This window comes from Panthera pardus, unplaced genomic scaffold (genome assembly GCF_024362965.1).
Source record: "Panthera pardus isolate Hobbes unplaced genomic scaffold, ASM2436296v1 HiC_scaffold_8, whole genome shotgun sequence".
Classification (NCBI taxonomy): Eukaryota; Metazoa; Chordata; class Mammalia; order Carnivora; family Felidae; genus Panthera; species Panthera pardus.
In genome coordinates, this window is record NW_026527013.1 from 14,327,083 (window position 1) to 14,351,001 (window position 23,919).

General features: G+C 50.3%; 2 protein-coding genes and 1 long non-coding RNA gene across 13 annotated transcripts in view; 1 reads left to right on the forward strand and 2 right to left on the reverse strand.

Annotated features, from left to right (window-relative positions):
• SUGP2 (SURP and G-patch domain containing 2) overlaps window positions 1-3,396 on the reverse strand; it is a 32,292-nt gene extending 28,896 nt beyond the window's left edge. For 3 of the 10 annotated variants that reach the window (XR_002071811.2, XM_019416422.2, XM_019416423.2), the window contains exons 1-2: window positions 3,027-3,189; window positions 1,543-1,674 (exon numbers count right to left, since the gene is read on the reverse strand). Coding sequence is in view for 7 of the 10 variants with exons in the window: in XM_019416422.2 (XP_019271967.2) it covers window positions 1,543-1,674; window positions 3,027-3,066 (172 nt within the window). In the remaining 3 variants the exon portion in view is untranslated. The other 7 variants (XM_019416427.2, XM_019416424.2, XM_019416425.2 and 4 more) reach the window with 7 other exon arrangements.
• ARMC6 (armadillo repeat containing 6) lies at window positions 3,374-22,865 on the forward strand. 2 transcript variants are annotated; one of them, XM_053898594.1, is made up of 9 exons: window positions 3,374-3,483; window positions 8,287-8,420; window positions 10,399-10,579; window positions 11,659-11,741; window positions 16,791-17,364; window positions 18,976-19,121; window positions 20,443-20,574; window positions 20,879-21,016; window positions 22,088-22,865. In XM_053898594.1, the coding sequence occupies exons 3-9, from the start codon at window positions 10,435-10,437 to the stop codon at window positions 22,298-22,300; spliced, it is 1,431 nt and encodes a 476-aa protein (XP_053754569.1). In that variant the 5' UTR covers window positions 3,374-3,483; window positions 8,287-8,420; window positions 10,399-10,434; the 3' UTR covers window positions 22,301-22,865. The 2 variants fall into 2 exon arrangements, with proteins under 2 accessions (XP_053754569.1, XP_053754568.1); XM_053898593.1 differs by lacking the exon at window positions 8,287-8,420 and having other exon boundaries at window positions 3,375-3,483.
• Window positions 7,749-22,181, reverse strand: LOC109247651 (uncharacterized). The gene is made up of 4 exons (XR_002071812.2): window positions 22,069-22,181; window positions 20,811-20,917; window positions 13,466-13,547; window positions 7,749-8,178 (listed from the first exon to the last, which is right to left on the reverse strand). It is a non-coding gene; the product is annotated as an uncharacterized LOC109247651 (long non-coding RNA).
• Window positions 22,866-23,919: the final 1,054 nt, after the last annotated feature.

Genomic DNA, 23,919 nt, shown 5'->3' on the forward strand with positions numbered 1-23,919 from the left:
ATGCCTTGTAAACCAATGCAGACTAGAGCAGATACGGTGAAAGGCTGACCAATGGACCACACAGCTAGCTCTGTGACAAAGTGGTGGTTCCAGAACCATCCAGCATCCTATTGGTTTCTGAGTACAGATCCCGCCCATTTTTCTTGACAAAACTAAGATATGTATTGATGTTTGAGTCTCTAGGTAAAGATAAAATCTCCACATATACGTGTATGTATGTACATATATGTATAAGCATACACATATACACATGTGAATACACATGTCAACATGTAAGTATTCAGGATTACACGAACATATCACTAGAAGAACCGAAGGATGCACAAATCTGTGGTGACACAGATACGGTTACTTCAGAGGGCTAAGGAAGCAGCTAAGAACTTCTGAATTTTTACTCCTAACTACTTTATAATTCTTCCAACCCTTCGTAACGGGAATGTATTTGTGTACCACTCAAGCAATTTTTAAAAACTCAGAAGCTGAAGACAGCTTCTAACCTCCAGCTTCTCCACATCCAAAGCACGCAAGTTATCCCGACCCCAAGCACTTAATTCACTCAACCAACCCTGAGGAAGTTTCTCGGTGGAGACTGGCTCAGGGGTGGGCGCGGCGAGCAGCACTGACCTGAAGGAGGCCTGGGGGAGGCTGGCCCACCTCAGAAAAGTAAGGGCTCAGCACACTGGCCTAGGACTCGGAAGAACACCCAAACCAACCTGAAAACCTGCAGGAGCTTCCAGGGGGGAGGCACCAGCAAGCTGGGTCTTAGTGCCTGAGGGAATTAACCAGGCTGGGCTGGGGAGGGATTCAAAGGCAAGGACAGGCAGCACAGTGTCCCTGAAACATGAGCCTCAAGGCAGGAGATGAGGGCTGCGACCCTCGAGCGCCCGCCTCGAGCGCCCGCCGCGGTGAGGAACCTCCCCGTCATCCTACAAACTCCGCGCACACCATTTTTTATTCTGCTGGCATGACGCTTCAAAACTTTGCAAAGGGAAGGTTTTCAGGCAGGGCCTACACTTGGCAGCCTCCCATGCCCTTGTCTCGCACACATCACTGTTACCTGGCTGCTCCCGTACTTGTCTGAGGATGTGACCCCAAAATGGGGGGCCCCAAGGGTCCAAGTAGGGCCTTGGCCCAGCAAGGCCGGCATTAATAGATCAGCGGGGAGGGCAGACTCGAGGGGAATGAAGCCAGAAGCCGAGAGACTGTTGAGGAGATTATTGCAATAATCCAGGTGAGAACTAGGAAGAGCTCAGATCTGGGCAGCAATGGTGGGGATGGAGGCGGGAGGCTGATTCAAGAACCCTCCTTTAGGTGGGGGAGGATGCCTGGGGCGGAGAAGCTTCAGAGAATGACAATACCCACTTCCGCACGATGAGCTGACAGGGGGGCCAAGAGAAGAGTTTATGTCCCCTTGACAGATAAGGAAGGTAGGATCAGAAGAACTCCAGAGTGAGCCCAAGGTACCGATATCCTGCTGCCCTGACCCTAAAAGCATGCCCCGTAACTCCCCTCCCACCAAAGAAACCAAGCACTTTAATTCACCTTGAGCTTTAAACTGAAGAGCTTCACCTACGGCCTCACCACTGGGGTCCATGTGATATCGGTTAGCTTTTTCTTGCAAAACAGCATCAAAAGTCTCCTGTGCAATTCGCCTAGCTGCCATGTTTCTCTGACCTGTAGTGAGAGGGGAAAAAAAGACACTAAGAATGACAACTAAAGCTCACATGGCCCGCTCTATTTCACCTAACCCTCAAAGTAACAGGACAAGGAATCGGTAACTCAACATGGTGCTGCAGAGGGAGGCCAGATTATTCTACGGGGGCTTCTGCCCTCACAGAGTGCACAGGGGTGTTGGCTGAGGAGCAAACCAAGCATTGTGACCTTAGACAATTTATTTTGCTTCTCTGAGCCCATTTCCTCAGAATCCCTACCTGTTGGGGTTACTGCACGTAAGAGCGTAGGCGGCGGGACCATACCCCCTCGCACGTGGGATCTTTAGGAGAGCTGCCATCTTTCCCATTTCTATTTTCCTATTTCACAGACACGCAAAGAGGATCTGAGGACTGACTTGCCCTCTGAGAGGAGCCTCTCAACCAACAAGTGAGTGGAGGAGTCCCTGACTGGTGACACAGAGCTTGCTCTGTACCAGGTCCTCTGGTCGGAAAGGGACTCTCACAATCTCGTTTACTTCTTCCAACAACCCGGTGAAAAGCGGGTGCTGTTATAAACGACACTATACAGAAGAAAAGATAGACTCGGGCTAAGTGACCCACCCAAGGTCAGACAGCCCAGACGGAGACCTGGCAAACAGGGCACTGGTAGTGGGGACAAAGCCCTGAACGCCGACGGGAAAAAGACGGGAGAAGCAACAATGAGGAATCCAGCGGCTACCTCCTTAACCAAAATACCCCTTCCATCTTGAAACATCCAACCTCAAGACTCAAACCTGCCCTACCTCATAGTCCCTTCTTACACCCATCACCCCCTTTGCTCATCCTTAAGCCTTTTTCCTGGGGCGCCCCTTGTTCGGTGCCATCGAAGGGCAGGGTCTCCCAGCCAGGGGGCTCCGGATCAAATCGAGTGACCTAACCTTTTTACGCCTCCATTTCCCCATCCATGGAATGGGCAGCTCGTGGTGGGGGCTGCTGTGGGGAGTGAACCAGGTAAAAAATGGTAAAGGGCTCGATACAGCGGCTGGCTGCTGTAATCCCCGCACGGGCTGGGTGGAATGAATGGACGAAAGAACCCTTCGGGCGTGGCCCGCCTCCTACCCGCCTAGCCTCCGACGACGAAGAAAAGGGGGCGTCGGGCCTGGGAGGCCGAAGACCGCCCCCCAGGCCGACCCGGCCGGGACGCCGCCAATGCGCAGCGCGAGGGCCGTGCTCGCGGCATCACGCCCCGCGGCCCCCGGGACCGAGCCCGAGCCTCCCACCCCGGGGCCCGCCCACCGACGACGCCCGGGCCCAGGCCTCACCCCGGACCCACCGCGCGCGGAGCCGCCCCCGCCGCTGCCTCAGGCTCCTCACCCGCCGCCGCTGCCGCCGCCGCCGCGCGAGGCGGGGACATGCAAATGAGCCAACGGTCTCCGCAGCGCCGCGCCGCGCACGCGCAAGCTACAGCCGAGCTCTGGTGCGCAGGCGCAAGCGGCCGCCGCCAAGTCCTCTTGCGCAGGCGCGCTGCCCGCTTCTACAAGGCAGACGCTCCCGAGGCAAAAGATTAATTTGTTGGGGGCGGCGGCGACGGGGAGCGGCCGTCAAAAGACGGCACAGACGCCGCCTCTGCACACCTGTTGGCTCTCTCAGCTTTACCTGTACTCGAAGTCACCCTTGATCACTCCGGGAGCGGTCCGTGGAGCTGAGGAAGGCCGAGGCGAATTGGCGCCAGCGCGCCTGCGCGCGTACGGTGGCCGGAAGGGACCAGAGGTGGCTCTGCCGGGTGACAGTCGCGAGCCCCACCCTTTCCCCACGTGGCTGCGAAGACCGGGTGAGAAGCTGAGGCTGCGGAGTCCCCTCGCGCGGGGAGGGGAGTGGGCGCCTCCGGGTCGGGCTGGTGACTGTGGCGCCGCCCTCGCGGACCTGGTTTTGGGGAATGACCCTTACAATGACTCTTACAGCTGCCGGGAGACAAAATTCTCCCATTTCCCTGGCCTGTGCTTTCTTTTCATTCATTTATTCATTCATTCATAACCTATGTACTGAGTGCCTGCTGCGTGGTGGTGAACAAAGTTGACTGGACCCCAGTTCTCCTGGAGGTTAAATTTGAGGAAATGCCTCGACAGTAAATGCAAATGAAATAAATGAACCATGTAGCTCCAGGTAGATATAGTATTAAAATAAAAGGATGATGCAGTAGGAGAAAGGGGGCTGCTTTAACCAGAGTGGTTATGAAGAGGGTCCCTTTGGTAGCTGGGAAAGATGAGAAAAAGGTGGGAAAGTGCGGGTGGGAAGGTGTAGGTAAGAGACCTATAAAATCCACGTAGACAAAGGGCTGGTAAGGAGACTGGATTTTGTTCTGAGAAGGTTGGGATGCCACTGCAGGATTTTGAGCAATGAGGTCTCTTTGTGATTTCAAGTTTCTGTCTGGCACTAAGTGGAGAATAGAAGTGCAGTGTGGCAGGGGGAAAGTTGGGACTGTGCCTGAACCAGGGTGGGTGTGTCCAGGTGGAGGAAGATGAGGAGTCATTAGAGTCCCTGCTGTGTCAGGGCGGTGTTTTCTTGACCAGAACCCTGACTTAGAAAGGAAAACTAGGTGTCAGTTGGGCCTTGCTAACTCCCTTTCTTTTCATACCTTGGACCCATGAAGGGAGCTGGTAATGCTGTTTCCCCCCTTTCCTAGTGTGACCTGTTCCCAGGTGGCTCCCAGATGACCATTCCTAGGCACCGTCTTTCTCATGAGCTCCAGATCTGTGCTTTCATTCTGCCCCCTAGCCCTGTGCCTGACCTGGGGGACCCCTGCAGGACTCACCCTAGAGGTGGTCCCAGAGCTAGACATTGATCTCCCCAGCTCAGGGAGCTCAAGACTGGGCAGGGGGAAGTTCGTGGGGCAGGGGAGACAAGGTCAGAGAACACACATAGGTCCTCAGTGGTCGGGGGAGGCTCCCAGGATGAGGCAGCCTGGAAGAGCTAGCAGAAACTCCTCAGAGAACCCAGGTGGAAGGAAGGTGTTCATGAAGCAAGGTGGCATGATGGCCAGACCTTTTACTGCTTGTGTGATCTCTGGCAGGTTCTTCCCCTCTCTAAGCTTCAGATTCCTCATCTGTAAAGTAGGCATAATGGCATTTGCCTTTAGGATTGTGCCTCTGTGACAGAGTGGCCACTCACTGTTGGCCTACTCGGGTCTGAAGCGTGCCTAGGGTGGTGGAGTCAGGAACAGAGTCCCTCCAACAGCCACAGCTGGGAAGTTCTTGCCCCTTGGAGCTGGTCAGGAACACTCCTCACGCACATACCAGCCCAGGTGTCTCACTGAGAAGCTCTATTGAAACAGAAAATCTTCACTTTTTTCCTTCACCTTTGACCTTGAAAATCCTTAGCAGTCCCTAAACAGGCTCCTTGTTCTTTTGGGCCAGAAAGGGATGGGGAGGGGGGGGGGGTGACTATCTGCAAGGGAGCAAGGTGAAGTGTTTGATGCCCTTATGCCTCGCCCCCCTCTAAGTAAACTGGTCTAATTACCTCTAAGCAACAAAGGAAAGGAACAATAGCTAATGTTTACTGAGCTCTTACTCTGTGCCAAACCCTATTCTAAGCACTTTATGGAATTAACTGACTGAGTTTGCATTGCAGCCCTATGAAGTAGATTCTCTTTGTTTATCCCTATATTACACAGGAGAGAGTTGACTTGACCAACAGTGAAGTTAAGTGGAAGGCCTGGGATTCAAGTCACCCCGGCTGGCCCCAGAGCCCGTCCTCCTCCTCCCCAAAACATCTGCACAAACACAGATGGAATATTCACATCCTGCGCCACCTCCACAAAGAGAAGCATGGGCTTGAATGGCCTGTTTCCCACATGGCCCAAATTTGCACTCGAATTTTTGTCACATTCCCCTACTGCTGTCCTAGAACTCCCTGTGCCTTTGTTCCCCTAACGTTTTCTGTGATGTTCAAATTCTGTAACAGACCTGGGACCAGAAACAAAAAAATTGTTTTGAAAGACAATATTAGGGCAATTGAGAAAGTTGATCATGGAGCGTATATTAGCAAATAGTATCACTGTTAAACTTCCTGCGTTAAATTTTCATTGTGCATTGAACATGTAAGAGCGTCCTTTTCTTTGGAGATTCGTGCTGATGTCTTTAGGAGGGAAGAGTCTGATGCCTGGAGCATATTCTCGCATGGTATGTGTGTATGCAGGAACATACAGTGTCTCCAAAAGAGATTAACTTGGCCAAATGTTAAACTGGTAAAGTTAGAATGGAACAGGTGTTCTTTGTACTATTCTTGCAACTTTACTATAAATTTTTAAAATGATGTATTTTAACAGAAAGTAGTACGTCAATAAATGAGGTAGATAGAGTAAAACAAGCAAAATGAAAGGAGTTGTTAACCGCAGGTAGGCTCTGGGCCTGAGGCCTGTTTCCCCCTTTGTTAAAACGAGAGGGTGGTTAATATTAGGTGTTAAACCACTTGTACCCCAAAGACCTTCTTGTTGAGATCATAATCTGTTTTTACTTAGGGTTCTGTCTTACTTGACTCAGTGATTTACCACTAGTCTCGCAGAGGAAAAGATATTGCCCAGGGTTGCTGGGTCATCCAGCTGCTGATACAATCCCCTGGCTTTCACAATCCTTTGCCTGTGCTGCGTTTCATTTGCTTTTGTTTTTAAACAGTACTTTTTTTTTTTTTAATGTTTATTATTTTGTGAGAGAGAAAGAGCGCAAGCTGGGGGGAAGGGCAGAGAGAGAAGAGAGTCCCAAGCGGGCTCTGTACTATCAGCGCAGAGCCCAAGGTGGAGCTCGATCTCACAGAAATAAGGAGCCGAAATCAGGAGTCAGATGCTTGACCAACTGAGCCAACCAGGCGCTCCCAAATAGTACTTTTTAAATTGATCCATTACTTACATACCATGATATCTACCCATTTTAAGTGTACAATTTAGGGACACCTGGCTGGTTCAGTTGGAGGACCATGCAACTCTTGATCTCAGGGTTGTGAGTTTGAGCCCCACGTTGGGTGTAGAGATTGCTTAAATAAATAAATCTTTAAAAATAAGTAAGTAAATAAATAAATAAATAATAAAGTGTATGATTTAGTGATTTCAAGTATATTCATAAAGTTGTGTAACCATCACCACTATCTAATCGTGGAACATTTCATTACCCCCAAAGGAGACCCTGTACTCATTAGCAGGCACTGTCTATCCCCTTTCCCCCGCCCCTACAACCACTGGTCTGTTTTCTGTTCCTATGGATTTGCCTGTTCTGGACATTTCATATAAATGGAATCACACACTATGTGTGTGGACCTGTGTCTGGCCTCTTTCACTTAGCATGGTGTTTTCAAGGTTCTTCCACGTTGTAGTGTGTGTCAGTGCTTCCTTCCTTTTTATGGCCGAGTAATATTCCATTGTTCAGACATACTACATTCTGTTTGTCCATTCACTTGCTGATGGACGCCCCGTCCTTTTCATGGTTGTCATGATTTATTTGTTGACAACACCAGGTGTTTGTCCTGTAGTTAAGTTACCCCCCTCCTGAATGGTGATTTTTGCAGACCCACATCACCTGTTGTGGGTGATGTCGACGTGGTCCCTCTGACCTTGATTTCCTACAAACTGTTCATTAGCTCTAGATCCTTGCCTGTCCAGTATGATAGCCACGAGTCACAGATGGATGTTTACATTAAAATGAATTACAATTGAAGTTAAAACATACACAGTGCCTCAGTCACACTAGCTACGTTTCAGCTGTTGGAACTCACATGGATGGCACAGATATAGAATATTCCATCATCACAGAAAGTTCCATTGGATGCATGGTCATATTGGGTTTGAGTTTTTGGCAAGATACCTTCATAGGTGCTTTTCATTCTTGTCCAGGGGCAGTGGTGATGGGTTTCTCTTCTGGTGATGTGAAATCACACAGTGGACCCAGGTACTACCCACTCATTGTCAGGTTCCTTATCAGTTTCACTCCTCACAGTTTTGCAGCCTGTGTGGATGGTTGTCTAAATCTGTCTTGTGGATAATTAGTTGGAGTTCATCTACAAAGCAGAACTTTTCCTCATCCTCTCTTTCTAACCTGGAGGGACATAGGATAAATGTTGGATTCTTTATTTGCCGGTTTTCAACAGAACGAGCAGGGTGTGTTTTAGTACTATTATGAACGCACAGATTTTGATTTTGATATCAAAATACTGTTTTTTATTTTGTTTTCTTTTACTGCTCACCTGTCACATCTTTGGCCCATTGACGACTCTTGGGGTTTGCTCCCAAGTCCTTTGACATGACCCTGTCTGTTTTTAGAAGCCTCCTTGCTTTCTGGTCTGACAAGATGTTCCTGGCTTGTCTCCTCTGGCCTGTTTTCTTCTCAGTCCTAGAATCAGCCATTCCTCCAGGAGCCCTGTCTTCTTTGGTGGGAAATGTGACTAAGGGACCACAGTTGGTGTTCAGAGTGTTCACTTCCTCAGGGTGTTATTTCCTCAAGGTATTTTCAGTTGATATCACTAGAAAATTGGTTCCTATTGCCTAAGAGAAAATACATGATGAGTTCGTATTAATAATTCCAGTCCGAATTTAGTTCTAAGTGTCTTCTTTTACCTTTTCGTTTGTTCTGTTTTGTTTTGTTTTAAGTAGGCTCCATGCCCAGCGTGTAGCCCAGTGTGGGACTTGAACTCACGACCCTGACATCAAGACCTGAACTGAGATCAAGAGTTGGACACTTAATCGACTGAGCCACCCAGGCACCCCTATTTTTTGGATTTTTTAATGTTAGAATCTTTTTTCTTTTAGGCTAGTTCCTAATGACATAAATATTATGACTTACTTGCCATATCCATGTTAGCTTCTGAATAACATTACTAATATCATTTTCGATAACGTGATTTCTGAAAACTGTTGAAGATTTTCTTTTGTAAATTTTTCTTTTCTATACTTCTTGTACATCCCAGTAAGAACATATGGTTCTATCACTGCATTAGTGATAGATGTGCAATATGCACCGTAATATGTAAAAAAATTTAAAGTATTATATAAAATATTAATAAAATAAAACAATAAATTAAAATAATAATAAAATTAATAAAAATATTAAAAATATATAAAATATTTAAAAATTTTTAATGTTTATTTATTTTTGAGAGAGAGAGAGAGACAGAGTGCAAGTGGGGAGGGGCAGAGAGAGAGGGAGACACAGAATCCAAAGCAGGCTCCAGGCTCTGAGCGTAGAGGCCAATGCAGGGCTCGAAGTCACGAAACCACGAAATCATGACCTGAGCCAAAGTCAGACACTTAACTGAGCTACCCAGGTGCCCCGATCACTGCATTTTTTAAGTTTATTTATTTATTTATTTTTGAGAGAGAGAGGGAAGGGGGGGGCAGAGAGAGAGGGAGACAGAGAATTCCAAGCAGGCTCTGCACTGTCAGCATAGAGCTCAATGTGGGGCTCAAACTCACGAACTGTGAGATCATGCTCTGAACCAAAATAAAAAAGCGGGACACTTAACTGACTGAGCCACCCACATGCCCCCATCACTGCATTTTAAACTCCATGTAGATAAACTGTTAGATTCACGGTTTTCATTTTATTCTTGATTTTTAGGAATTGCTTTCATTTTTATTTTGGTTCATATTGACTTATTTATTTTCCTAAGCATGTGAAGCATTTACATGAGTTCTAAATTTAAACCAATGAAATAAGGTACATTCGGAGAAAATAATCCAGCTTCTAGTCTTGCCCACATCACCCTCTTCCCTACCTCCCCTTTTGGGAAACTATTTCTATTAGTTTTTGATTTAGTGTTCCATTTTACTTATTACTATTAATTTTTATTTTGAAGCTTTTATTGGTATAATAGCGTACCATTATAAGTAAGTTGTTTTATTATATAGTTACATTATGGAATACCTAGTTATATAATGAAGTATCATATAGTCATAACATTACATATTACGACGCATATTGCACATCACAAATAACACAGGTTACGTATAATATAGTATTCTAATCATATTATTTCTTTATGATGGTGTAATAACACATAATGTTGCTAAGATTATTTTATCCTTTCTTTGTTGTTTACTGTAAGGACACATATTAATGTCTCCCCTTTCTTAGATAAAATGTAAACCACCTGCCCTCTTCTGCACTTTTTTTTAATGTTTATTTTTGAGAGAGAGAGACAGTGCAAGTGGGGAAGAACAGAGAGAGAGGGAGACACAGAATCCGAAGCAGGCTTCAGGCTCTGAGCTGTCAGCACAGAACCCGACATGGGGGTCAAACCCATGAACTGCGAGATCATGACCTGAGCCCAAGTCGGCCGCTTAACTGACTGAGCCACCCAGGCGCCCCTGCACCCTTTTTTTTTTTTCAAGAGAGAGAGAGAGCACAAGCACACACAAACAAGCAAGGGAGGGGCAGAAAGAGAGAGGAAGAGAGAGAATCCCAAGCAGGCTCTGCACTGTCAGTGCAGAGCCCTATGTGGGGCTCGATCTCTTGAACCCCATGAGATGTTGACCTGAGCCAAAATCAAGAATCCAGTGCTTAACTGACTGAGCCACCCAGGCATCCCTCTTCTGTACTTTTAGAAGCTCTGCACCTGGTGGGGTATCAGCCTTTTCTGTGATCCAGGTTGTAAGAATTTTTCCTGGTTGGTCCTGGACTCTGGCCCCTGGTTCCCTAAATGATAGCCAGGCTCTCAGTTGTCCTCTCACCCTCAATGAAACTTTCTTCCTCTCTTGACTTCTCAGTTTGGGAGTGTCTATCAGGCGGGCACCTGCCACTCCATGCACAGGAGTGGCCTCCTGAAGATGGCCTCCAAGCGCATCACCCAGGAGACCTTCGATGCAGCCGTTCGTGAAAACATTGAAGAGTTCGACATGGGACCAGAGGAGGCGGTAAAAGAAGCTGTGGAACAATTTGAATCGCAAGGTAGGGCAGCATGGCTCTGTCCCAGCGCTAGTCTGGCTCTTTGCCCGATAGTCACCTCCAGTCCACAGCTCTTAACATACAGGAGTGATGTCCTACCGTGGCTCTGTCTTGCCTGTGTGGCAGCCCTGGACCTGTCCCTTCTCTGCACTCTGCCCCGGATAGGCTGGCGGTCTTCTCCCACTTGACTCTCGCCCTCCCTCTACTTGCCTTGACCCCACCCAGACATTTACAGGGCTGAATCCTTCAAAGTGGGTTTCATTTTAATTGGCACTTCCTTGAAGAGGCTTCTGCTGACCACCTCTCAGGAAACAGGGCCACCTGCCTCCCTTCCCACCTGCATTCTGGCTTGAGTTCATTGGGACAGAAAGGGGTATTGTCATACCTGTTGTCACACAGGGGACCTGTTGTCCCCTGGCCACAGCAGGGACCTCCCCTGCCCCACAGCGGTCCATGGCTGGGGATGGAGAGTCATCTGATAGTGGCAGAGGCAGGGAGCTGGGAATGAGTACCCCACCGTACCGCTCCTGATCTCCAGTCCTGGTCTCTGTTGGCCAAGCCCAGTCAGATACCAGAGGGCAAGGGAACCCAGGGTCCAACTTCTGTGTCCTGGGCACAGAGTGGGGTATAGACACTGGACAGCGACTGGAGGAGTACCCAGAAGTGTTCTGTGCAATGGGGCCTTCCTTGGTGGTGCCAGGGTGGGTGAGGACACAATGGGAGGATGCAGGGTAAGGAGCAATGGGAGCCCCAAGGGATAAGTCTGTGAGGTCTTCTCCCATCTCGATTCACCAGGTAGAATGTGTCCCTCACTGCAGTGTGGCCTGCAGCCTCACTACTGCTCTGCTCCCATTGGTTGGAGAGGGTCAAAGGGCAAAGACCACCTCCTTGCCACATCGTTATACCCCTGTATGGATGTGGCTGCTGGGTCCTGGTGCAGAGGGTTTGGGGTGGGGAGCTGGGTAGACCCCCAGAGGTCTCCAGAGTGGGGTGGTCCCTGAAGAAGGGACACGAAGTATGTTCCAGCAGGCCTATCGGGATGATGGCTGTCACTTGTTTCCTGATTCCCCCACCCCCCACAGGGGTGGATCTGAGCAACATTGTAAAGCTGGCACCCAAAGTCTCTGCAGATGGACCCCAGGAGCCTACACATGACATCCTCCAGGTAGGAAGGGGTGGCCCATGTGGACAAGGCTGGCCTTACACATGTGGTTCCACCTTTTAACGGTCTGTTAGGGATACCTTTTCATTGGTTACCAGATGGCAGATGCAGGCTCTGAAGGACAGGCACCCAGCATGTACACGCAAGCCTGAGCTGTAGCCAGGGCTCCCTGAGTTAACATTTGAGGGCCTTTTGGGGCTGGACGGTGTTCATGGTAGTCCCTGGTGTTGGGAGCTTTGGGGTATAGGGAGCCATGGAGGAGTCTCTTGGGAGGAGCCTCCCAACCACTGAGTTTGCTCAGAGACGGACAGGAATTGCAGGAAGAGAATGCGACCCTAGTAAGACTGTCACCTATTAAGCACTGACTGTTCACCAGCACATTACAGCCTGCCCTCTTAGCACTAAAACTGGCCTGCGAGGTAGCTGGTCCCTGACTTACTGATGGGGAAACAGAGACCTAGAGCCTGTCCTCACTCTCCAGCACCCAAGCAAGGAAGGTAAAGTTCACAGAAGTTAAATGCTTTCCTTAAGATCATCCATCAAACACTGATAAAACAGCTCTTGATAAAACAGCAAAAGGCTCTAGTGTTTATTGAAAACTGACTATGGAATCAGTTCTGTGCAAGGTGCTTTCTTTGTGCTATATCAAGTTATTCTCCCAAAGACCCAAGGTTGAGATTATTATCCTTATTTATACCCACAGATGGGTACTGCAAAGAGGAAAAAAATGATTTACCTGACAACAAGAGAGTGTAGTGATAAAAGAGGAAGTTAGAAGACTCTGCCCAAGGCAAGGTATTTACTTCTCCCTGCCCCAGCTTCCTCACCATCTCCTGCCTCACAGAGGTTTTGAGAAAATTCTCATTGTTGTTTTGACTTATTTGCTAGTAAGGATGAATATATTTTAAAATAAGCTTGCTGTCTTGGCCATTTTTTTATTGGGCTGTTCATCGTGTTCTTACTGATTTGTAGATGCCCTTTACATATGAACCATCTCAATCACAATAGTCTTTAGTAATCACTGAGTATTTCTTAAGTGCTCAGCATTGTGCTAAATTCTTTTTTTTTTTTTTTTTAATTTTTTTTTTTTAAATCTTTATTTATTTTGAGAGAGAGACTGAGTGTGAGCAGGGGAGGAGGTGAGGGGAGGGAGACACAGAATCAGAAGCAGGCTCCAGGCCCTGAGCTGTTAGCACAGAGCCCAACGCAGGGCTCGAACTCACGAACCCTGAGATCATGACCTGAGCCAAAGTCGTACGCTTAACCAACTGAGTCACCCAGATGCCCCTGTGGTAAAGTCTTAAAACATATTATTTCAATCTGTTGTTATTCCATTTTGCTGATCAGGAATCTGAGGCTTCCCAAAGATAGCTGACTCAACTGTGGTCACAGCCAGTGAGGGACAGAGCTGGGACTCAGACCCAGGTCCTTCGTCCAGGAGAGTCAAGCTGGGAACAGCTCTGATGTTTTTACCAGCAGTATAGGAAACTCCATTTATTTACAACCTTTGCTCTTTTACTCCTCTTAATTTGACTTTAAAATTTTTATTTTTCATTATTGAAGAAGAATGTGAACGTATCTGGCATAAAAGATTTAAGTAGTAGTCAAGCATTTATAGCAAAATCTGAAAGTCCCTGTCATATCTCTCCCATCAACCCCTTCTCTCCCTTTCCATGTGGGAGGCACCACACACAGTGGGTTTCATATCCTCCCAGCCTTATTCTCACCTTGAAGTTGAACGAGCCCCTTCTCATGCCACAGCACCGTTGACCTCCGTTGTCGTGGCTCCAATGTGTGAAAAAGGCTTATCTGTAGAAGGAGAAAAATTCAACTCCATGACGCCTTTTGAAAGGAATCTACCAGAGTCATGAAACTTGTTGCCCACAGACTTGTAGAAACAAAACCAAGAAGTCCTGGAACTCTCTGAATACAAATGAGCCAGACCGGTTTGATTTTATTATTTTACTATTTATTTATTTATTTATTTATTATTTTTTTTTTAACCTTTATTTTTGAGACAGAGAGAGACAGAGCATGAACGGGGGAGGGTCAGAGAGAGGGAGATGCAGAATCTGAAACAGGCTCCAGGCTCTGAGCTGTCAGCACAGAGCCTGACGCGGGGCTCGAACCCACAGACCGCGAGATCACGACCTGAGCTGAAGTCGGACACTTAACCGACTGAGCCACCCAGGCGCCCCATTTTACTATTTTTTTAATTAAAAAAAAATTTTTTTTATGTTTATTTATTTTTGAGGTGGGGGGAGGGGCAGAGAGAGAGAGGGAGACACAGAATCCAAAGCAGACTCCAGGCTCTGAGCTGTCCGCGCAGAGCCCGATGCAGAGCTCGAACTCACCAACCGTGAGATCATGACCTGAGCTGAAGTCGGATGCTTAACTAACAATGCCACCCAGGCGCCATGGACTGGTTTTATATGTGAGGAGTTTCAGAATAAAGGCCATCAGTCACAGAGAGAAGGACCCCAGGGTGGAGGACAAAACCCCTATCACAATGCCGAGTTGTCACAGGTGGAGCACAGTTGGCTCTGCCACCTTCACGTTAGCCACTGTCCTTTCCTCAGCCATCAGCAGGGTCACAGCACCTAGGGGCCGTGAAGACCACCAGCCAGCTCAGAGACTCGCCTTCCTGATGTGACCCAGGACAGGAAGAGAGTCCCCATAAATTGAACGGTTACTAGGATGCCAATTTTGGTCATTTTCTTTTTCTGTCTTACCTTAGTAAACCCAGAGTATGAGAACTCCAGCACTGTGCATCCTCAATGGCACTTGTGGCCCAGCTTTTCAAGTTTCTTGCAAGGTTCCTGCTAAAATGCTACATTCCCTGTCTTGGGTTTATGGTAAAATACATGTAACACAAATTCACATCTTAGCCATTTCTAAGCGTATGGTTCAGCAACATTAAGTATAGTCACACTGATGTGCAGCCATCCCCACCATCCATTTCCAGGACTTCCTTGGATTCTCAGGCTGAAACTGTCCCCACTAAACACGAGCTCCCCACTCTCTCCTTCAGCCCCTGGCCATTCCACTTTCTGTCTCTATGACTGTGACTCCTCTAGGGACCTCCTGTAAGTAGAATCACACAGTATTTATCCTTTTGGGTCCTGCTCATTTCCCTGAGCATTACGCCCTCAGGGTTCATCCGTGTTGTCACCTGGGTCAGAACTTTGTTCCTTTTTATGGCTAATAATATCCCATTGTGTGACTGGACTACCTTCTGTTTATCCGTTCATCCGTGGATGGAAATTTGGGTTGTGTCCACCTTTTGTCTACTGTAAGTAATGCTGCTGTAAACGTGGATATACAAATCTCCCTTCAAGACTGCTTTCAGTCCTTGTGAGTATGTCCTCGGAACTGGGATTGCTGGATCAGATGGTAATTCTCTATTTAATTTTTTTGAGGAACTTCTAGGCCATTTTCCACAATGGGTGCAGCAATTCACATTCCCACCAGCAACACACAAGGGCTCCATTCCTCCACATCCTCACTAGCGCTTGTTATTTTCTGGCTCTGTGTGTGTGTGTGTGTGTGTGTTTATTGTAGCCATCTTGGGGCTCCTGGGTGGCGCAGTCGGTTAAGCGTCCGACTTCAGCCAGGTCACGATCTCGGGTCCGTGAGTTCGAGCCCCGCGTCGGGCTCTGGGCTGATGGCTCGGAGCCTGGAGCCTGTTTCCGATTCTGTGTCTCCCTCTCTCTCTGCCCCTCCCCCGTTCATGCTCTGTCTCTCTCTGTCCCAAAAATAAAAAAAAAAAAAAAAAAAAAAAAAAAAAAAAAAAAAAAAAAAATTTATTGTAGCCATCTTGTAATGGATATGAGGGTATCTCATTGTGGCTTTGATTTGCATTTCCCTAATGACTAGTTATGCGGAACATCTTTTCACATGGCGATTGGCCACCAGTGTATCCTCTTTGGTAAATGTCTATTCAAGTCACATTCTCTGCTTCTAGTCCATTAATATTCCATGTCATTGAAACATATGCTCAGGTAACTCTACAAATCTAGCTCAGTGAGGGTTGTCCAATGGGCATCCTAGCCTTTCAGGGCAGTTGTGGCTAAATCAAAGCCCTTTGGGTTGGGTTGATGGTTATCTGTAGAACTGCCTTCCCTGGGGCCGGGGGCCGGTGATTTCCTGAGCTCCAGGAGGCTTGGGCTCATCTTAGACTCATTGCTGAGACAGGTGTGGAGGTGATGGAGTTAAATGGTGGCTAGACTTGTATGCTCTTTTTTGTTTAGTTTATATGTGAGAGAGAGAGAGACAGAGTGCAAGTGGGGGAGGGGCAGAGAGAGAGGGAGACACAGAATCTGAAGCAGGTTCCAGACTTGGAGCTGTCAGCACAGAGCCCAATAGAGGGCTCGAACTCACAAATCATGAGATCATGACCTGAGCCAAAGTCGGACGCTTAACTGACTGAGCCACCCAGGTGCCCCTGTATACTCTTTTCAAATTGTTTTCTCTTGTGATTACTTTTTCCCCCAAGGGCTTTGTGTTGAATTGGGGTAAATCAACAGTATGTCTGGTGTGGTTTCATTTGGCAGATAAATATCTGTGGAGTGAATGGGAGAGACAAACAGGAGACATCTGGTATCGGCAGGTCTGGCAAAGGTAGCTTTCACCTTCCTTGGAGAGCTGGCCACTGGAGGGTGCGTTAGTTACAGTTGCATGATAGGCAGCCCCCAACAGCAGCCGTTTTATGTTCCTTATGATTCAGCTGGGTTGACTGAGCTCAGCCAGATGGTTCTTCTGCCGGTCTCTCTTGGACCGTCTTGCAATGGCAGCTGGGGCTAGAATGTTTAATTTGTCAGCATTCATGTGTGTGGCTCCTTGGAGGGACGCTGAGATGGCTGGGTCTCTCCTTCTCTATGTGGCCTCTAACGCTCAAAGCTCCTAAAAGCACAAGCGTGGAAGCTGCCACAGCTGGACTGAATTTCCACCACAGCCCTAGATCCCAGAAGAGGGAAGCGCGCGGGGGTGCGACACTCACCGTGGAACCTCTTCAGGCTGAGCTGACACTGAGGCTTCTCCCGTGTCCTCTAGGCCCTGGATGACCTGCAGGAGTCCGTGGCCCACTCTCGCCCCCAGGAAGTGTCAGCGCATCTTGCCCGCTTTTTTGAGCAGTGCAAGCAGCACAAACCTTGCCGCTTCCTGGCAGCCCAGAAAGGGGCCTACCCCATCCTTCTCGCTGCCTGGAAGCTTGCTGTAGTGAGTGACCAGGGCCTCCTGCTCCAGGCCCTCAATGCCGTGTCGGCCCTGACTGAAGGCCAGCCCGATCTCCTAGACACCCAGGGCTTGCAGTTGCTGGTGACCACACTGGCCCAGAATGCCGATGCAGCCGATCTGACCTGTTCTGGGATCCGCTGTGTGTGCCATGCCTGCCTGAAGCACGAGCAGAATCGGCAGAGCCTGGTGAAGGCCGGTGTGCTGCCCCTGCTGACCGGTGCCATCACCCGGCATGGTCACTGCGCCGATGTGGTCAAGGAGGCCTGCTGGGCCCTCCGGGTCATGACCTTCGATGATGACATCCGTGTGCCCTTTGGCCGTGCCCACGACCATGCCAAGATGATTGTGCAGGAGAATGGAGGCTTGAAGGTGCTCATTGAGGCCGCCAAAGGTAAGAGCAGGTGTGAAAGAGAGAGTTGGGTTTTAAGATTACTTCAGGCTGGCCCCAGAAGATTACTTCTGCTTACCTCTTTTGGCTTACCCTCACCCACACGGCAGCCTTAGTGGAACAGTGTACCTACTCTTGGTTGCTGCTCTTGGGGAGTTCCAGGCCAGTGCTCGTTGGCCAGGACCAAATTTTGTGCCCATTTCTGGAGCCATTTGGGCAAGGGGTTTGGCTCTGTCTACTCACACAGAGTGGAGGAGGGAGGGCTTCCCAAGGGGACAAATGAGGGTGTTTCCCAAAGATGGTCCCCAGTAGAGGTTTACACTTTGGTTCATACTTAGCCACAAATTCTTAGGCATGTACATGTTCTTGACTGGGGTGATCACGGCGAGCCAGCCACAGGAGGTCACAGTGCTAATGTTCAGACCCTAAATTCCCTGCCTCTGTCCACTGTACCCACCAGAAAAGGCCTGACTGGTTTGACGCACAGAAGATGCTAGAAGAACGAATTCTTCCCAGCCTGCCTGTGGCTCTGGCTCTATGGCTAGGCTTGTGTGTTTGACTCTGGCCCTGTCTTCTGGAGAGACAGGCTTGCCTCAGTTTCTTCTCCACACCTCCGGAGAGGGTGAAAACAGGTTCTGACTATCTGCAAAGTCGGGCTGCTTTTCTGAGGGGTAGTTTACATCTTTCTTGTTTATCAACAGGAATTCATACCAGTCAGGGTTCTACCAGAGAGGCAGAACTAGTGGGATCTGTTTGTCTATGTATATGTATATTTCAAGGAATTGGCCCATGTGGCTGTGGGGCTGCTGAGTCTGAAATCCATGGAGCAGGCTTCAGAGGAGCCAACACCGCAGTCCTCCAACGAGCTTCTTCCTCTTCAGGAAGACCTTAGTTTCCCTCTGAGGCCTTCGGCTGACTGGACAAGGCCCACCCAGACCATCAGGGGTCATCTTGAAGTCGGCCGTTCATAGATGTCACCACATCTAGAGATACCTCTACTCAGATTAGTGTTCATGCCATTGCTGGGTGCTGCACCCTATCCTGGGGTGGGGGGGGAGGGGCATACCAACTGACTGTCACAGAGCTCTGTATAAATTATGGCTATCCGCCACCCCCCATGTGGGCCTCAGTGCAGGCAGGCGTCTCCTCCCTCGTGCCTCTGAACTTAGTCTTCGGCATCTGTGTTCAATTTTGCCTGGGTCAACTCTATCCATATGTCCCTCTACAGTTTCTGGGTTTCCCGTTGCACTTAGAAAGGTCATTCCCACCCCAAGAACATAAAAATAGCCTTGGATGTTTTATTATAGCACTATTATGGTTTTCTTTTTTTAGTTGAGATCATCAGTTGGTCTGGAATTTATCTGGGACACGGTGTGGGGGAGGGCGTGTTCCCGTGTCTTCTCCTGTGGCCAGCAGGGGGCACTGCAGGTTTGGGCAGCCCTGGTGTCCACCGGAGCTCTCCCGTTACTGGTGGCCACCCTGCCTGGCAGAAGGGCCCAGCTTCCCAGGTTGAGCAGGATTTGTATCAGGACCGCTGGCTCCTGGCTCCAAGCTGGGACTGGTCCTCTCCCATGTGCTCACCCCCCAGTGGTTCCTCTTCTTCGCCCTCCACAGCATTCTCTGACAACCCCAGTGTCCTGAGTGAGCTCTGCAGCACCCTATCCCGCCTGGCTGTCCGCAACGAATTCTGCCAGGAGGTCGTCGACCTTGGGGGCCTCGGTGTCCTGGTGGCCCTACTGGCCAACTGCAGCGACCACCAGGTGGGCCTCCAGAGCCGTCTTAGGGTGTGACGCCCCCTCATTTGGGTTTCGATTTGTCATTTCTCTTGATGCCAAGGGAGGGTTCCAGACTTCTCAGTGAACTCTGCCCCTCTGGGTCCCTGCCACCCAGACCAGCTTGAACCGGAACATGGCTGACCCCTGAAGCAAAGTGCAGTTTTCACTTCTCATTGACCCGAGGGTAGGAAGTAAAGTTTTTGGGGAAAACAAATCCACCCACCCTCTCTTACTGTTCTCTAGCACCTTTGTATTTTCTGCTAGCAGGGGGAGGAATGCAAGTGGGTGTTGGCAAGGGCTGGCCCTTACCCTGGCTTAGGTGTGTGAAGCTTGAGTGAGGCAAATCCTTGGTGCCTCAGTTTCCCCATCTGTAAAATGGGGCAGGGACCCCTATTCATTATTCTTTCATTTAGCTGTCACATATCAACCCTCTGTGTACGTGCCTGGCCTGTGGCAGCAACAGTCCTGTTGTCCCCAACCCCCGCTCATGATGTCACCCAGGCTCCTTCTGTGCAGGTGACAGCTGAATTTGACCCAGCTTAAGCAAATGAGGAGATGGATTTTGTTTGTACTTCTGCACTGCCAGGGGTGGGTGGAGGCTTGGTTTCCCTCCTACTGTTTTCTCTTTCTCTTTCATGGCTCTGCCCCTCACTGGGGAGGTCAGCAGTCCCAGCAGCATCTGGTCAGCTGTCCTCAGCTCAGGTTGGTTGGCACTCACCTGAGGACTCAGCTGTGGCCAGGGGACCCTGTGCTCTAATTCCTGGTCTGAGCCATATGTCCCCTCTGTGTGTGAGGGGTTTCAAAGTTGTCCAAATGCCTGGCCTGGACTTAAGTGTAATTCACAGGGTCTACCCTGCTAAGCCTCCCCTGCCTTTTTTTTTTTTAACTTTTTTTTTTTTTTTAACATTTATTTACTTTTGAGAGATAGAACATGAGCAGGGGAAGGGCAGAGAGAAAAGGAGACACAGAAGCTGAAGCAGACTCCAGGCTCTGAGCTGTCAGCACAGAGCCGGACACGGGGCTTGAACCCATGAACATGAGATCATGACCTGAAGTCGACGCTTAACTGACTGAGCCACCCAGGTGCCCTGCTCCCTGCCTTTTTTATGCAGCAAGTAATAACCCTGCCATTACACGTTGCTTGCGTGCCCCAGTCTGGCCCCACCAATTGTTCAAATAGCAAAACAATCCTAGACCCTCCCTCAAGACCCCCTTCCCACCAACCAGCAACCAAGCCGTCAGCGTCTGGCATAGCACAGGAGGATGAGCTGGCCAGAGGTGACCCCTACATTGCCCTCCCTTTTAGGACCTTGTGAAGCAAGTGTTGAGTGCCCTGAGGGCCATCGCAGGCAATGATGATGTGAAGGATGCCATTGTTCGAGCTGGTGGGACAGAGTCCATCGTGGCTGCCATGACCCAGCACCTGGCCAGCCCCCAGGTACCTACCGCAGGCGGGACGCACACGAGGTGGGGCACAGTGGCTGTATCTGCATGGTGCTCTTTCCCATTTCCTCAAGCAGGGCTAGGGCTGGAGTGGGGCACACGAGAGGCCTGGGTTGAGACCTTCAGAGCGTGGTTGATGTTTTTATCCCTTGGTATCACTCTGGTTATTACTGATCTGGTATATACATGGGCTAGCAGCCATCTATCCAGGTGAAATTGCAGGGCACTCACCTGGGGGATTAACTATGGGGGCCCGCCAGGGCATCTGACTGTCTCAGCCATTCCCATGACGCCCACAGGTGTGCGAGCAGAGCTGTGCAGCCCTGTGCGTCCTGGCCCTGCGAAAGCCAGAGAACAGCCGGGTCATCATGGAGGGTGGCGGGGCCCTGGCTGCATTGCAGGCCATGAAGGCACACCCGCAAGAGGCCGGAGTGCAGGTGAGCCTGGGGATAGGAGGAGGGAGCAGGACTCAGGCCCTCCCTGTCCCTGTCCCTATCAAAGCCCAGTTCTCTCAAGGTCTCCACTTCTCAGCCCCCCGGAGTCCTATATCTGTTTCCCAGTTCTGCCCACGGCTATCTTCCTGTTCCTTTGCTGTTCCTGCAGTGATCTTTTCCTTTCCTAACAGTCCCTATAGAGGGATAGTTCGAGGAGCGGGAGATGGGAGGAGAGCAGGTGGGGATCTGCTGGAACTTTTGGAAAGCTCCTTGCTGACCATGGCCACTCCTTCATGTTCTGCATGCAGGACCCACTGTCCATACCTTACTGGGAAGTCAGGGAAGCCGAGCAGTAGACAAGGCTGTGCGTGCCCCTGCCGGAGACCCACACACCTCCCTGTATCTGCCAGGACTGTCCCCACCTCCCCCACTCCCCCCTCTTGCACCCTCCCAGCACAGGGGCCTCCTTGTTGGTCCTTAGACACACCAGGCTCTGTCCCACTCACGGCCTTTCTGCCGATAGTGTCTCCTCTGGGACACTGTGCCCTTGGCTCGCTCATCACCTTGCCCACGCTTGATCACCCTGGCCAGACAGCCCCTCACACCTCCCTTCCTCATCTAGCCTCCCAATGGTGCGGTGCTTTGTGGCACCCACACATGGCAGAGGAGCAGGGCACAGATGTTGGCTGAATGGGTGATGATGTCATTGACAGGTGGACCCCGTGCACAACCCCCCTCTTCCCACTGACTCTCTGCTGGCTCTTGCCAGCCTCCGGGGATCTTGCTCTGAGACAGAGGGTCCTACACCTGAGGGATCTGCCCCACCTGCCAAGTACTTGGCTGCCCCGAGCTTCAGTTTCCTCGCTTGGGAGATGGGGAAATCAGCCCTGCCTCCCGGGGCAGCTGAGAGGGTGAAGTGGAGACATGAACCTAGCCTGATGAACCACAGCGTAGGTACCTGCTGTATGTTGGTTGTGGTCATCTTTGCCCCGTTGTGTTATGGTGAGGGCCCCAAGGTCAGAGTAGACCCCATGCACCAGCTTACAGCCACTCACCTTCAGTTCTCCCTCCCAGAAACAGGCCTGCATGCTGATCCGTAACCTGGTGGCTCGAAGCCAGGCCTTTTCACAGCCCATCCTGGACCTGGGGGCTGAAGCACTCATCTTGCAGGCCCGTGCTGCCCACCGTGACTGTGAGGACGTGGCCAAAGCTGCCTTGCGGGACCTTGGCTGCCGCGTTGAGCTCCGGGAGCTGTGGACTGGCCAAAAGGGCAACCTGGCGCCATGACCCCAGGCTCAGTCTGGGCCGTGGCTCTGGATGAGTCATATGACTCAGGAATAGGGAGGAGGTCTGTGTCCTGCCACTCTACTCCCCGGATTCCTCCCCCACTCAGCAAGAGGTGTTTTCTGATGGGATCAGGTACCAGGCACCGGGCTAGGGTGTGAAGGGAGCATTGGTGAAGCATCTACACAGCAGAAAGCAGCTCCTGGGACCTGGTCTCTGTTCACCTCGTTCCCCTCACCAGCCAACAGCATTGGTGTTACTCATCCTGCCCTCTCACCCCCACCCCATGCCCCTTCCTACCTGAATGGCCTCCTTAGCATTGCCGAGGGGTGATGTGCTGATTGAAAGATTGAAATTTAGAAGCCTGCCGGCCAATCTCACAGCAGGGTGGGGCCCTGTTTCAGCTCCTACAAGTCTGTTTTCTCCCCTGCTGGTCTCTCACTTGTAATATGGGTTGCAGGTGCCTTGCTCTGCTGGACAGAGGGCGAGGACCGAGCTCTTCTGCCTCCAGGGGTCCCAGACCAGTCAGTACTGCCCAGTAATAAAAGATTGTTAGCTGAACAATGGAGGGATCTCTTCCATAGTGCCGTGGAGTATGGAGGCTGCATCCAGCTGCCTAAGAGAATGGGAGAGGGGCAGACATCTGGGGAGGCTGTGGGGTCACTAAGGAAAGCAAAGGAGTTTTTAGAACAGCCTGGGATATATGATCTGCTGTCACTCTCAGACAGGCAGTCTGCTGGGGCCATGGGTCACACTTAGGGTCTCTGGGCCCCAAGGCCACTATTTCTGAGTTTGTATCATTCAGTTCTGTGGCCTTGAGCTAGTGACATAATCTCTCTCAGCCTTGAATGATCCTCTGTAAAATGGGGAGGGCGAAAATAAAGGCTCCTCTCCGGGGGTTCGAGCAGTTAGGCACATGGGAGGTACCCAACTGTCTTAGCTTCACTACCTCAGTTACCCTAGAAGGACTGACCTGTATTCCCCTGCCTGGGGACTTGAGGTCATTGCTCTTCGGGTGGCTTGGGCAGCCTGCCTGCCTTTTTTGAGCCTCACTTTCCCCATCTGTAGTATGGACATCACTGTAGCTGCCCCCAAATGCCCACTGCAACCCCCAGGTGTCCTGGGGGTCCCCAGGCAGCTGTGCCCAGCAAACCCCAGCTCTCCTCTGCCTTTCTACTTGGGGGTCATGTTGTGGTCATCTGGCAGCTTGTGCAGCCCAGGCAGGGTCAGGTAGCTTCAAGACCCCTGGTGGGCTCCGGGCGCTGTGCCTGACCTCTCTAGACCACACATTGGGAACCCCTCGCCTCTCTTGGAACACTCAGCCTGTCGCTTGTCATTCATCTCCCCTAGCTTGAGAAGGGCCTGAATTTGGTCCTTGATATTAACTCGCGCCCTTTCCTCGAAGCCTCCTGGTTTCCATGGCTGATGCAAATAGCTGGGGCAGGGGTGGCATCACCCTGGTCCTAACTCCCTATGTGGCCAGTTCTCCCCAACCATCGACTGGGAGGACCATGCCAGCTCAGGGAGGCTGACATGAACCTCAGACCCAATCGCCTCATTCTGACTCCCCCACCGGGACTCACCAAACACGTACAAGGATCTTGCATCTGCTCCAGGAACTG